At 40.3% G+C, this 12470-nt stretch overlaps 1 protein-coding gene across 2 annotated transcripts in view; it reads left to right on the top strand.

Moving 5' to 3' along the window:
* The first annotated feature begins 2925 nt into the window (after nt 1-2925).
* The window catches only part of UBR2 (ubiquitin protein ligase E3 component n-recognin 2), a 119511-nt gene continuing 109966 nt past the window's right edge, over nt 2926-12470 (top strand). For both annotated transcript variants that reach the window (XM_030557628.1, XM_030557627.1), the window contains exons 1-3: nt 2926-3077; nt 6580-6839; nt 10409-10487. In XM_030557628.1, the coding sequence (XP_030413488.1) occupies nt 3000-3077; nt 6580-6839; nt 10409-10487 (417 nt within the window). In that variant the 5' untranslated portion in view covers nt 2926-2999. The remainder of the gene's footprint in view (nt 3078-6579; nt 6840-10408; nt 10488-12470) is intronic.

Raw genomic sequence — 12470 nt, forward strand, 5'->3', positions numbered from 1 at the left:
CCCCAAGACGTGGATTTTGGGGTCCTGCAGTTTTCCACCTATCTCCTCCTCTACTGCAGCTGTTGGACCAGCAGGTTGGGGGGTGAGCCAAGCATGAAAGCAGTACTGTGTTGCCATTTAGATTGTCATTTAACAACTTTGTTTGCCAGAAATTCTTGCTAACAATCCTGAATCCAATTTCAATATATTTTTTTAAAAAAATCAATATCTTAGCCAAAAACAGAACATTAAGTTGTTGACAATTATTAGTGACAGGTTTGGTTTGAGGCAGGGCCAGTTTTCATCAGAGAAACAAAAAATGTTGACTGACTTTCCTATAGCCTATTACTCCTGATAAGAGCCCTCCAACAACTGTAATATGCTCATCTCCTTACCAGTGTATAAAGCAGGGGTCGGCAACCTACGGCACACGTGTCAAAGGTGGCAGGTGAGCTGATTTTTGATGGTATGCAGCAGCAGGCTGAGCGGCTCAGCCCATCACTGCTCTGGGGGTCTGGCTGCTGCCCTGTTGCCAGCTGGGATACCAGCCATCGGCCCCACTCAGCACCTGCTGCTGGTCTGGGGACCCCCAAGGAACTCCAGGCTGGCAGTGGGCTGAGCAGGCCAGCTGAACCACTAAACCTGCTGTCAGCCTGGGGTTCCATTCACTCAGCTGGCAGCGGGCTGAGTGGGCTGGTGGCGGGCTGAGCAGGGCCGGTGGGGGGTTGAGTGGCTCAGTCTGCTGCCAGTCTGGGGTGCCAGCAGCACTCAGCCTACTGCTAGACCAGGGTTCCGGCTGCCGGCCCCTTGCCAGTCAGGAGCTCAGCCGCCAGCCCCACTCTGCCTCCTGCCAGCCTGGGTGAGCAGAATCCTAGGCTGGTAGCGGGCTGAGGGGGGGTTGGCGGCCGGGATCCTGGCTGGCAGGAGTTGGTGGTCAGAACCCCAGACCAGCAGCGGGCTGAGCAGGGCCTGGGATCCTTGTCTAGGGTTCCAGCCACCAGCCCGCTGCCGGTTTGGGGTTTCATTTACTCAGCTGGCAGTGGCCTGAGCAGGACCGGTGGCCAAGACCTCAGATAATAACAATAGTTTATTTATATAATATAGACATAGAGAGAAACCTTTTACAAACATTAAAATGTATTACTGGCACGAGAAACCTTAAATTACAGTGAACTTGGCACACACTTCTGAAAGGTTGCCGACCCCTGGTATAGAGTGACCATATGTTGTACTAAGATTCTCCTGCTTTTTTTTTTTCCCTGTGAGTCAGTGTAACTTTTGCCAGCCCAGAAGTTGGGCAGCCAATGTTTTATGTTTTCACAATGTTTTCTCCAACTTTCATAAAGTAAATACATAGTTAATATGAGTTAAAAAGGCCAAGGACACTTCTTTGTGAAGAATCTGTACAGCAGATCATGCCCATAGACGATCCAGAAAAGAAATTTGAGGTTGAATTTTTTAATGTTGTGATGGATAAAGCAGTATCTGCTGTTGATGAAAGGTTTAATACCTTGCAAGTACACCATGAACAGTTTGGATTTTTGTATGACATAACTAAATTCAACGAAATAGGAAAACAAGAGCAACTAATGACAAAGTGCAAGAACTTAGAGAGCCTCCTGAAGCACGGTGATAGTTTTGATTTAAATGGACTTGAACTGTACGAAGAATTGAGTACACTGTCATCAATGTTGCCACATGCAAAATCGATGATGGACATTGTACAGTTTATTCATACCCGCAAACTAGTTGACATATATCCTAATGTGTACATTGCCACTCGTATTCTACTGACAATTCCTGTAACAGTAGCATCAGGAGAACGGAGTTTCTCAAAACTAAAGCTCATTAAAAACTATCTCCGCTCTACAATGAGTCAGGAATGCTTAACTGGTCTTGCTATTCTTGCAATCGAACAAGACACGACTTTGTCTTTGTCATATGATGACATTATTACTGATTTTGCAGCTTAAAAAGCCAGAAAGATTGCTTTTAATTAAAAACAAATCTTTGTTTCAATACCTCTTCATATAAATTTCCAATAAAATTTTATTTGCATCATTGTCATATCAGAATTTTTTCTATAGTGCTGCTTCTTTAGTGCTAGTCCATCAGCATTACAGGGTGCTTAATTAAGTTAAACTGGTTTTAATAACATGAATGTGGCAAGTTTTCCAATACTGTAAGCTTATGTTTGTGTTGCTAAGAGCAGATCAGGCACAGGGGCACCAGTTTAATAATCTCGCCTAGGGCACCATAAATCCTAAGGCCGGCCCTGCCTCTCAAGGGCTCAGCTAACAACCCTGGGTTTAACAGGCCAATGCTAAAACCACTGAGCTAGCCCCTTTCCTCCCTCCCTTTTTTGTGAGTGAGGCCTATGTTTCTGGAATGGAAAGTCTGGGGTCAATGTTACGAAACTACACTTAAGAATAGATGACCTAGGAGTCCTTTAGGAGTCCAGAACAACTTGCAGGAGAGTGTATTTGCAGCATTGCCAACCTTTGCACTATTTATACTTGTCTTAAAGCCCCAACTCCTGGATTCATGCAATTAAACAAAAGGAAGAAAAAAGCAAATTTCTAGCCCTACTAGTTGAGGAGAAAAACCTTGGGACCCACATACACACTAAAATCTTAAAAACTAGAAAATGAATCAACAGAGCCAAAGGATATGGTTTAATAATCTCTGGATTTTTGGAGGCCTGGCTCCTGATTTTTGACCTCTTGGGATTGGCAATAACCCTGGAAGGGGGGTGGGGTGGGGGGTGGTAATGGCGCCAGCCAGCCAGAAGTGAGGGCCATGCTACCATCTTGCGCAGCAGAGCGCCAGGGCAAAAACTACATCCCCCACAATGCACCGGCGGCCCATGATGGCGTCTCCGTGGCGGGAGGGGGAGGGCTGTTATACGCTACCCGGGGGGCGGGGGAAAGGAGCGGAAGTGGGTTCTCCCCCAGGGGAGGCCGTCTGGGTCCGGTTCCGGGTGTCACTTACTTGGTGGGGCTGGTGGAGGGGGGAGGAAAATGGCGTCGGACTTGGAGACGGAGGTTCAGGCCATTGATAGGAGCTTGCTGGAATGTTCTGCCGAGGAGGTTGCCGTGGTGAGGCTTGTCTGCCCGCCGGGGGCCCGGGGCCGGGGGGCCGTTAGGGGCTCGGCCCCGCGCTCGGGGTGGGGGTGTGCGTTGGGGCGGGCCGGCAGAGGGTCCGCAGTGCCAGGCCCGGGGCGGCCGGCACTGGCAGGGGGAGGCGATCTCTAGGGCTGCCGGCCGGAGGGGAGGGAGGGCTAAGGGGGAAGGGGAGTAAATGCGCTTGATGGCGAGGGGCGGTTGTGGCGGGGCTGCTTAAAGGGGCCCCGTGACTTAGACTCTGCCCCCTGCTTCTGAACTTGTTGCTGTGACGAGCCTGGCCAGGTGTGACAGGACCTGGAGGAGAGGCGCAGAAGCAGCTCTCCTGTCTGCTTGGTTTGTGTGTTTGACAGCAGTATAGTGTAGAGTCCGCCCTGCTGTTTCCTCTCTAAAACTGGTCACTTGCCCCGTCTCTTACTGTAACTGACTGTATTTCAGATGGCTGGTTCCACCTCCCTTCGCAGTTTTCAAGTTTTGTTCTTAAGATTTCTTGGGAGAAGGTTTTGGAAACACTGTTTCCTTCTCCCCCTCCTTAACTTTTAGGCCCCAGGCTTGGAAGGAACTTCATGTGTACTACAGACCCGGGAACAGCGTCCTGTCTATTTCAGTGGGGATCTGTGGGAGAGCAGTGGTGTGCCCACCTTAACCTGTTTAGTGTTGCCAGTGTAGACTAGCCCTAACGTTCTTACGTCCAATATTGATTTTTGTGTCACATTTTTCCTGTTATTCATTTTGTCAGTCAACTTTTTGGGACTGTTCAGGTAAAACTCATTTTATCCTGCTCTGGGATACGTTACTTTCTCCTTGTGGTCCATACTGCTTTGCTTCTGATTTCTATTTAGGCAAGTTTAAAAGCCCCAATAAGGTCACATGGACTCTGTATAGACATGGGGCCTATGGGGAGTGGGGGAGATGACACTAGGCAGCTTGTGGCATTGGAGCCTAAAATTTCCACATGCCGTTACTTTGTATTAAATTTAGTATTTGCATATACAACTTTAGTTATTTAGCTTTTTCCTGCATGGGCAAATACTACAGCTTATACATGTAATTGCAATATTTGTCAGACAAATTAAGCAATCAATTTCATGCATGTATTTGAAAATGGAATCCTCGCTAAGATTTTATAGGCCACAGAGTTTTATCTAGCAAACTCAATTCTGTACCCTTTGCTAAAATGTTATCTACTTCAGGGCAAAATTAAAAATAGATTATTTATTAAAAAATTTAATCATTTTAGACTGACTTTCAAGGATAAATTAGCAGTTTATGTGAGACCCCTAGAGACAATCTTTCTACCGGTATCAGAATAACCACAATTATTGGAAAGGATAGGCTGCTCACCTGGGAGATGTGATTTTTTTTCTCTGACTAGGTACTTGTCTGAGCTTGTGGTAAAACTTATTCACTCCGGTTTTTCCAGATAGAAGGTAGTAATAGACTCTAGAGTTGAGATGAAGCAAGTTTAAGAACTTGGCTAAGGAAAGAATTAAAACAATAGAACTTATGTGTACTGCAGAATATGGCCTTGAAAATGACCCACTTTTTGGAGAGAAACAGCAGGAGATGAAAGAAATTCTAATGTAATTAGATTTCGTTCCTAATACAGAGTAGAAGATATTCAGCACAAGTGAAGAAGACTAGATTTAAAATAGTTTATAAAACTAAGGCTTACAAGAACAGGAAGGTCAAATTCTTGGAGAGAAGAAGATGGGGGGGGAGATAATATAATTTCTTTGATCTTTTATTGGAATGGTCGGTTGAACTATAGAGCAAAATAACTCCTATGAGATTTTTGGTTGCTGGATTTCTTTTTTTTGTAGTCTTTCACCTGGGGCCAGTTCAGAAAAATTCCAGTTTTCTGAACGCCAAAGGTAACTTAGTACTGGAAGATTGAGTAGTTTCATTATCAGGGCTTTGAGAAATCAGTACTTGGGGGTAGGGAGGGTAGAGTAAATTTCTACCATCAGGTCTAAGAATTGTGTCAGAAATAGCCTAGCAATAAAATTAGCTGCTTCCAAACTGTTTAAATATGACATTTTCTGCTATAGTTTTATTATAGGTGTTCCGCATTTTCCAAAGTGGCACTGTGTGAGTGTCATCACTGGAAGAAGTGCTATATAAATTTAAAATTGCAAACAGTATAAATAAGGGTAAACTCTAAGCTCTTTCATGAAAATTTTTCAGAATAGTCTACTCCAGGGGTAGACAACCTATGGCACATGTGCCAAAGGTGGCACATAAGCTGATTTTCACTGGCACTCACACTGCCCGGGTCCAGGCCACTGGTCCGGGGGGCTCTGCATTTTAATTTAATTTTAAATGAAGCTTCTTAAACATTTTATAAACCTTATTTACTTTACATACAACAATAGTTTAGTTATATATTATAGACTTACAGAAAGAGACCTTCTAAAAATGTTAAAATGTAACACTGGCACGCGAAACCTTAAATTAGAGTGAATAAATAAAGACTCAACATGCCACTTCTGAAAGGTTGCCGACCCCTGGTCTACTCTAATATAGGTCTTTAAGAGAAGACAATAAATTAATCCAGTGAAATCAAGCTATACTAGCTGGTTTCTAAAACCAATTATTTCTGTATAAGTAATTCTTGCTTTTTATCCATCTTTGGGTTAATTCTGAATGAATTAATTAGTTTTCACATAATCTGAAGTTATCAAGAAGTATTTAGTAGTAGTAATTACATGTTGGTAAGGTTTATACACAGTACAGTACTGAATCGGTGCATACTTCTAGTATGTGTATATGTCCATTGTTGATTATATTCTGTAGTAATGATTATCAGTAGTACATCAGTTAAAAATGGCAAACGGTAAAGTCTTCAGTTACATGGTTGAAATAAAACAAATGTAATGAGAGGGACACCTTTTTACAATATACATAATACATTTCACCTTTTGTACCTTGTGTAATTGAGGGGAAAATGTTTTGACTCTAGTTGATACAACAGAAACACCCTTTAAAGGTCACTGTTCAACTTGAAACTTTTAAAAACTGAAATTCCAATTTCTGACAGATTACCCTTTAAACAGTATGTCCTGAGTTTGTTTTTAAAAAGGATTTTTTAAACAAAAAACATGTAAGGAATTTTCTTCTTTATTGATATATGAAGGTCCTTTCAGAAAGGAAAGAATAGACTATACACTATGATGGAGATTTTTGAGAGTTAGGCACTAATTCTCCATTGTGCCTTTGAAAATCTCCCTGTGTGCTGTCAAATTCACAAAATATTCAAATTGGAAAAAAAGAATTTTTTTGCTAATGTTTATTTGTAGTAATCTATGTTACTTGTAACTGTAGTGGTTGCAAAATTTTCACAGAGAAATTTGACTTCAAAGTTTGCAGTGTCTCTTTAGCTTTTAGGGTGAAAAGAAAGATGCTATAACAGTTATGACTGGGTGGCGTTGATTTTATTTGTGAGTAATTTTGTTTAATGTTTTCTTTTTAATAAAAGAAATGGCTTCAAGCAACTGATCTTCCTAAAGAAGTATACCTGCATCTAGCCTACTATGTACCCAAAATTTACTGCAGGGGTCCTAACCCTGCCCCACAAAGAGAAGACATGCTAGCACAACATGTACTTCTGGGACCAATGGAATGGTATCTATGTGGTGAAGATCCTGCATTTGGATTTCCAAAACTTGAGCAAGCAAACAAACCTTCCCATCTCTGTGGTCGGGTTTTTAAAGTGGGAGAACCTACATACTCTTGCAGGTAGCTAAATTCCACAATTCTCCTAAATTATTAATTCTCAACTTTTTTTGGTGAAAACATTTTTGTCCTAATGAAAATATTAACTGTCCATATGTATTTTTAGTATACTTGGAACATTGTGGGTGTTGTCTGGTTTGTTATTGGTAACATACTAAACACTTGGTCAGTAGGAGAAAAAATTAATTACAGTATCAGTATAATTAAACAGATTTAGTTTTTGAAAATGTCAGTGTTGGTTATTAAAAAGAAATACTCTTAGATAAAGTGGAAGGTGGCTAAACTGTCAAATCAAGTCCAAGGCTTAAACGCAAAAATTGAAATTTAGTTTATCATTAATTAATTCAAATGTTTAACATGCATTTACAGATGTCCTTCCTGTGTTCTGAATATTTCAATGAAAAGTACAATTAATGGTGATTAGATTGGTAGGCAAAAAAACCTAACTTGCTCATTAAGCCCGCTCCCCCATTCAGATTTCTGTTAAAATCTCATTTCTGTTGTGAAGCCTACAATAAGTGAATAGGAGGATGTTACCAATAAATATTAAAAACCACACCAGCAAGACCTGCATATGACTTAAAGTAGCTATGATTTTATTGTCACCTTGTCTGTCTTGTTCTTTTCCCATTTTTGCTTTGTTAACCTTTGTACATTTTCAGCACAAGAACCACATAAGAATGGTCATACTGGGTCAGACCAATGGTCCATCTAGCCCAGTATCATGTCATCCAACAGTGGCCAATGCCAGATGCTTTAAAAGGGAATGAACAGAACGGCAATCATCAAATGATCCTTCCCCTTTTGCCCAGCACCAGCACCTGGCAGTCAGAGATCAAACCCAGAGTGTGGGGTTGCATACCTGACCATCTTGGCTAATAGATTATTTAGGTTAATCTATACAGAAGCCCCTTGAACCTCATAAAATTGGGTCCCTAATCCACGAACTATTGGAACTCATTTATAAAACTTTTCTTAAACATTACATGAATATATTCTCATACTATAGAATTAGAATTTATAATCCCTATTCCATGATGAGATATCTTTGAGCTATAATGTATCTTTATTAAAACTATCTTTAGATAAGTTGTTTCCTCAAAAAGCATTTTATAAAAAACTGTTTGTTTTTTTTTACTCATTGATTTTTATCCACCCTGCCTGAAACAAAACATGTTTTGGCAATTTTAAAATTTTTTTCAATAAGAGCAAATGATATTTTGATCTAGGTTCTCAAAACTGAGGAGGTGGTGGGTATGGTGGTACCCCTTTTTACCCAATAGCTCAGAATCTGGGACTTGAACCCACTTTTCCTATATCCCAGGTGATTGCCCGAATAACCAGGTATTAATTATTATGGGATGGGTCTCTGAGTCTCCCCTGTTGAAGCTGTTTCATTTTGTATAAATTATTCATTGGAGTAGGGACTGGAACCTGAGTGAGGCAGTTTTCCCTCTCCCCTCACCCACTGGTTACTGTCATTCTCCCTCACTGGATTGATGAATATTTAATTTTTTTTATACAGAGTGGAACAGCTTCAACAGGAGATATTGAGACACAGGGATCTCACCTGAGATATGGGAAATCTGGGTTCAAGTCCCAGTGGGGAGTTGAAGCTGGATTTCCCACATTCTGGGTGAGCAACCTAACCACTGGACTGTTGGGTGTAAGAGTAGTAGTGGCAGCAGCACCAACTCAGCCACCTTGTTTTTGTCAGTAGCTCCTAAATACGAATCTAGCCTGAAAAAAATCAAATCTAATTCCTAATCATTGGGCTATAGAGTCATTCTTATTCTTTCTGATCCAGAAGAATAATACCTTAGCTAAACATGAAACTTCCTTTACTTGAGCTGATGAAAACTGTGCTGTAATTACAGTAACTTCTTCCAAACCTGTGTTTTCAAGACCAACGTCACAAGATATTAAGAAAACAATAGCCAGTATTGTAGGAAAGCGTAGAAAAATGCAGTTCCTTGATATAATCTTCAGAGAATGATAGGTTTACTGTTTAAATTCACATGGTATCTTCATCTCAGTAGAAAATGTGAAGAATAGTTCAGGTCCACTAATATGGTTGATTTTTGCAGTTTTCGATATGGGAAAGTGGTTTGTTCTGGTAGCCTATAGTACATATATTGTTACTGTGTATCCTTTTGTACTTAATAGCTTATACTTTGTAGTTGGTGGCAATGGAGGAGAAGAATTTTTTTCTTAAACCCTACAGGATACAAATTTGTTATTGTTTGTAATCTATGAAATACCTCTGAAAGTATGAGAACCTTAAAAATTGTTTTTTTTTTTAAGAATCTTGTTGATCTGAAGCAACTAATGTGTTAGGCTTCGATACTTGCCAAATAAATCATCTTTATAACTGCTGGTGAATGGCCATGTGCATTTTTAAAAATCCCATGATGATTAAACGGTTAATTTCCTACTACACAATGTAATAAAAATAATTACTTGTAACCCGAAACAGGAGGTTATACAAATATAAGTTATTCTCAAACAAAACCGTTTACTGGGATTATTCACAGGCTTTTTTTTTTGTCTCACTAATTAAATTTGCACTTAAAATAAACTAAGGTAAACAAAAAGTAGTATTGGTAACATTTATGTTCTGGATCCATGATTATTCCTCTACTGATACTGATGAATTGGGCCAAATGGAATTACGAATACTAGTAGGTGCTTCCTAGGTTTTTGTTTGTTTTGAACAAAATAAGAGATTAGTTCATGTGAATTCTTGTTTATATTATTTCCTGATGGACATCTCAGGGAATCCTTAGTTTCTCTTCAGATACTTTTTTAGATGCTCTTTATTTTTCCATTGTGAAATCTGACTCCCTGAATCTATCTCAGTGGCTGTCAGTCAGTTGCCTTTAGTGTCAATATATCAAGTGATTGTTTTTTCAAATTTTTGGCTATATGAACAAGGCAATTGCACATGAGTCTTTTGCCTGATTTCTAGAGGTGGTGCATTCAAGTGTCACAGTTGGTACCTGTAAAAAGTGTTTGTCTTCTGTAAGTGGTCCTTGATTTTCTGGTTGTTGTGAAAATCTTTTTCTTGGAACTCATTAGAAGACTTGTAGGGCTAAACTTACATGCAAAAAAATTAGGAACCAACTCTTTGCTTCTAACTTTTCATATAGGGTGTGATGAAAATCTGTTTGCTTTGATTACTTAGGACCATGTCTAGCGCTTGCATTTTATACCCTGAGAGAATTTGCTTGGATATATAGTTTTCATGATATCCTATACCTTAAAAACAGGTTTGAATCTGGTAACATGGCTGAATTACCAGCTAATGCACTTGTTTCATTTACTGAAGGTAGTATGTACATTAGCCAAATGCTTTTCCAAGCCTACTTCCCAGGCTGTTCTTCATAGCCACTCCTGCTCTAGGAATAAAATTTCCTCTCATTGCCTCATCAAAAACTATCATATTCCTGAATAGCAGACAGTTCAGCAAGAAGTCCCACATTCATGTATTTTGAAAATAAACTGTTGTTAGATGCATAGTTAAAAGTTAAAGTAATATTTTTTGCTTAATTTTTTCCTCTATTTGTTTCCAGAGACTGTGCGGTTGATCCAACTTGCGTGTTATGTATGGAGTGCTTTTTGGGAAGTATTCATAGAGAGCATCGATACAGGGTTAGTAATCTTATTGGAGTATATGAATTGAGTGTAATATATTTCTTATGAATGGGTATATTAAGAGTTCCAGTATGTAATTTATATTTAAGAATGTTTTTGTATTTCAAAATAAAGCATGTATATGAATATACATGCACAGTATGGTTGGAATTAAAAATGTGCCGTGTAACATTACCAGAACTGGGAGTGTTAACTTCAGTTTAAAAGCTTAGCTTTAACAAGACTTAGTTAATATTTGAAACCACCGAACAAATTACTGTAGTGGTGTTCCTACACTTTAATCTTAAATACCTTCACAATTCTAAATTAAACATAAACTGGAGTTAGTTTTATTATGTAAAACTTGTGGTTTTCAACCTTTTTCATTTGTGGACCCCTAAAAAATTTCAAATGGCAGTGCAGACCCCTTTGGAAATTCAACCTGTGACCTGCAGACCCCTACCATAGAAATCTTAGACTGAAAACTGACTGAACAGAATTCAGCTATAAGTGTTGCATATGCTTAGCATGGCACTGGGCGCAGTGTGAGAAAGGGCACTAAACTGTGGACTTCTGTGGTAATAGCACATTCAGATTTTGACCTGGAGGTGGGGTTTGCACATATGTAGACACCTTAGACATAGTATGCAGATCCTCAGGGGTCTGCAGACCACAGGTTGAAAATCACTGTGTTAGACATAGTTTCACTTAGTTTGGGCACTATATTTAGACTTGTTTTTTGTTGTTGTTGTTGGTTGTTTTTTTTTAAAGGTGTTAAGCAAACTTATGAGTGAGAGAAGTTAGTTGAAAAAGTAACATTTTGGTTTCTTAGATTTAAACATACTTCTGCACTGGCATGAACTCCTGCACAACAGAAGTTTGACCCTGCCAAATTCATGGTCCATTTTGGTCAATTTCATGGTCATAGGATTTTAAAAATTGTAAATGTCTTGATTTCAGCAATTTAAATCATGGTGTGTAATTCATAGAACTGGAAGGGACCCCAGGAGGTCATCTAGTCCTTCCACTCAAGGCAGGACTAAGTATTATATATTCTAGACTATCCCTGACAGGTGTTTATCCAAACTGCTCTTAAAAATTTCGAATGATGGAGATTCCACAACCTCCCAGGCAATTTATTCCAGTGCTTAACCGCTCTGACAATTAGGAAATTTTTCCTAATGTTCAACCTAAACCATCTTTGCTGCAATTTAAGCCCATTGTTTCTTGTCCTATTCTCAGAGGTTAAGAACAATTTTTCTCCCTCCTCCTTGTAACAACCTTTTATGTACTTGAAAACTGTTGTCATGTCCCCTCTCAGTCTTCTCTTCTCCAGACTAAGTAAATCCAGTTTTTTCAATCTTCCCTCATAGGTCATGTTTTCTAGACCTTTAATCATTTTTGTCATTCCTCTCTGGACTTTCTCCAATTTGTCCACATCTTTCCTGAAATGTGGTGCCAAAACTGGACACAATACAATTGTAGCGGTCCTGACCCAAAAAACGACTTGTGAGGGGATCACAAGGTTATTGTGGGAGGGTTGCAGTACTGCTACCCTTACTTCTGTGCTGCTGCCTGCAGAGTTGGGCCCTCAGTCAGCAGCCGCCACTCTGGCTGCCCAGCTCTGAAGGCAGAGCACAGAAATAAGGATGGCATGGTATGGTATTGCCACCCTTTACTTCTGTATTGCTTCTGGGGGGGCTCCGCCTTCAGAGTTTGGCACCTGGCCTTCAGCCACTACTCTCTGGCCACCCAGCTCTGAAGGCAGCGCAGAAGTAAGAGGGAAAATATTGCGACCCCCTCTCCCGCAGATAACCTTGTCTGGGGCAGCAGGTTTGTATAATTTTTGGTGGTGCCCAAAACAGGTTCAAGTCCTACCTCCTCCCACCTGCCTAAGGCTCTGGGAGGGAGTTTGGATGCGGGCGCTTGGCTGAGGTCGGGGTACAGGAGGGTGTGCAGGGACAGGCTCTGGGAGAGAGTTAGGGTGCAGGGTCTGGGCAA

Source organism: Gopherus evgoodei, chromosome 3 (assembly GCF_007399415.2).
Source record: "Gopherus evgoodei ecotype Sinaloan lineage chromosome 3, rGopEvg1_v1.p, whole genome shotgun sequence".
Taxonomy (NCBI): Eukaryota; Metazoa; Chordata; order Testudines; family Testudinidae; genus Gopherus; species Gopherus evgoodei.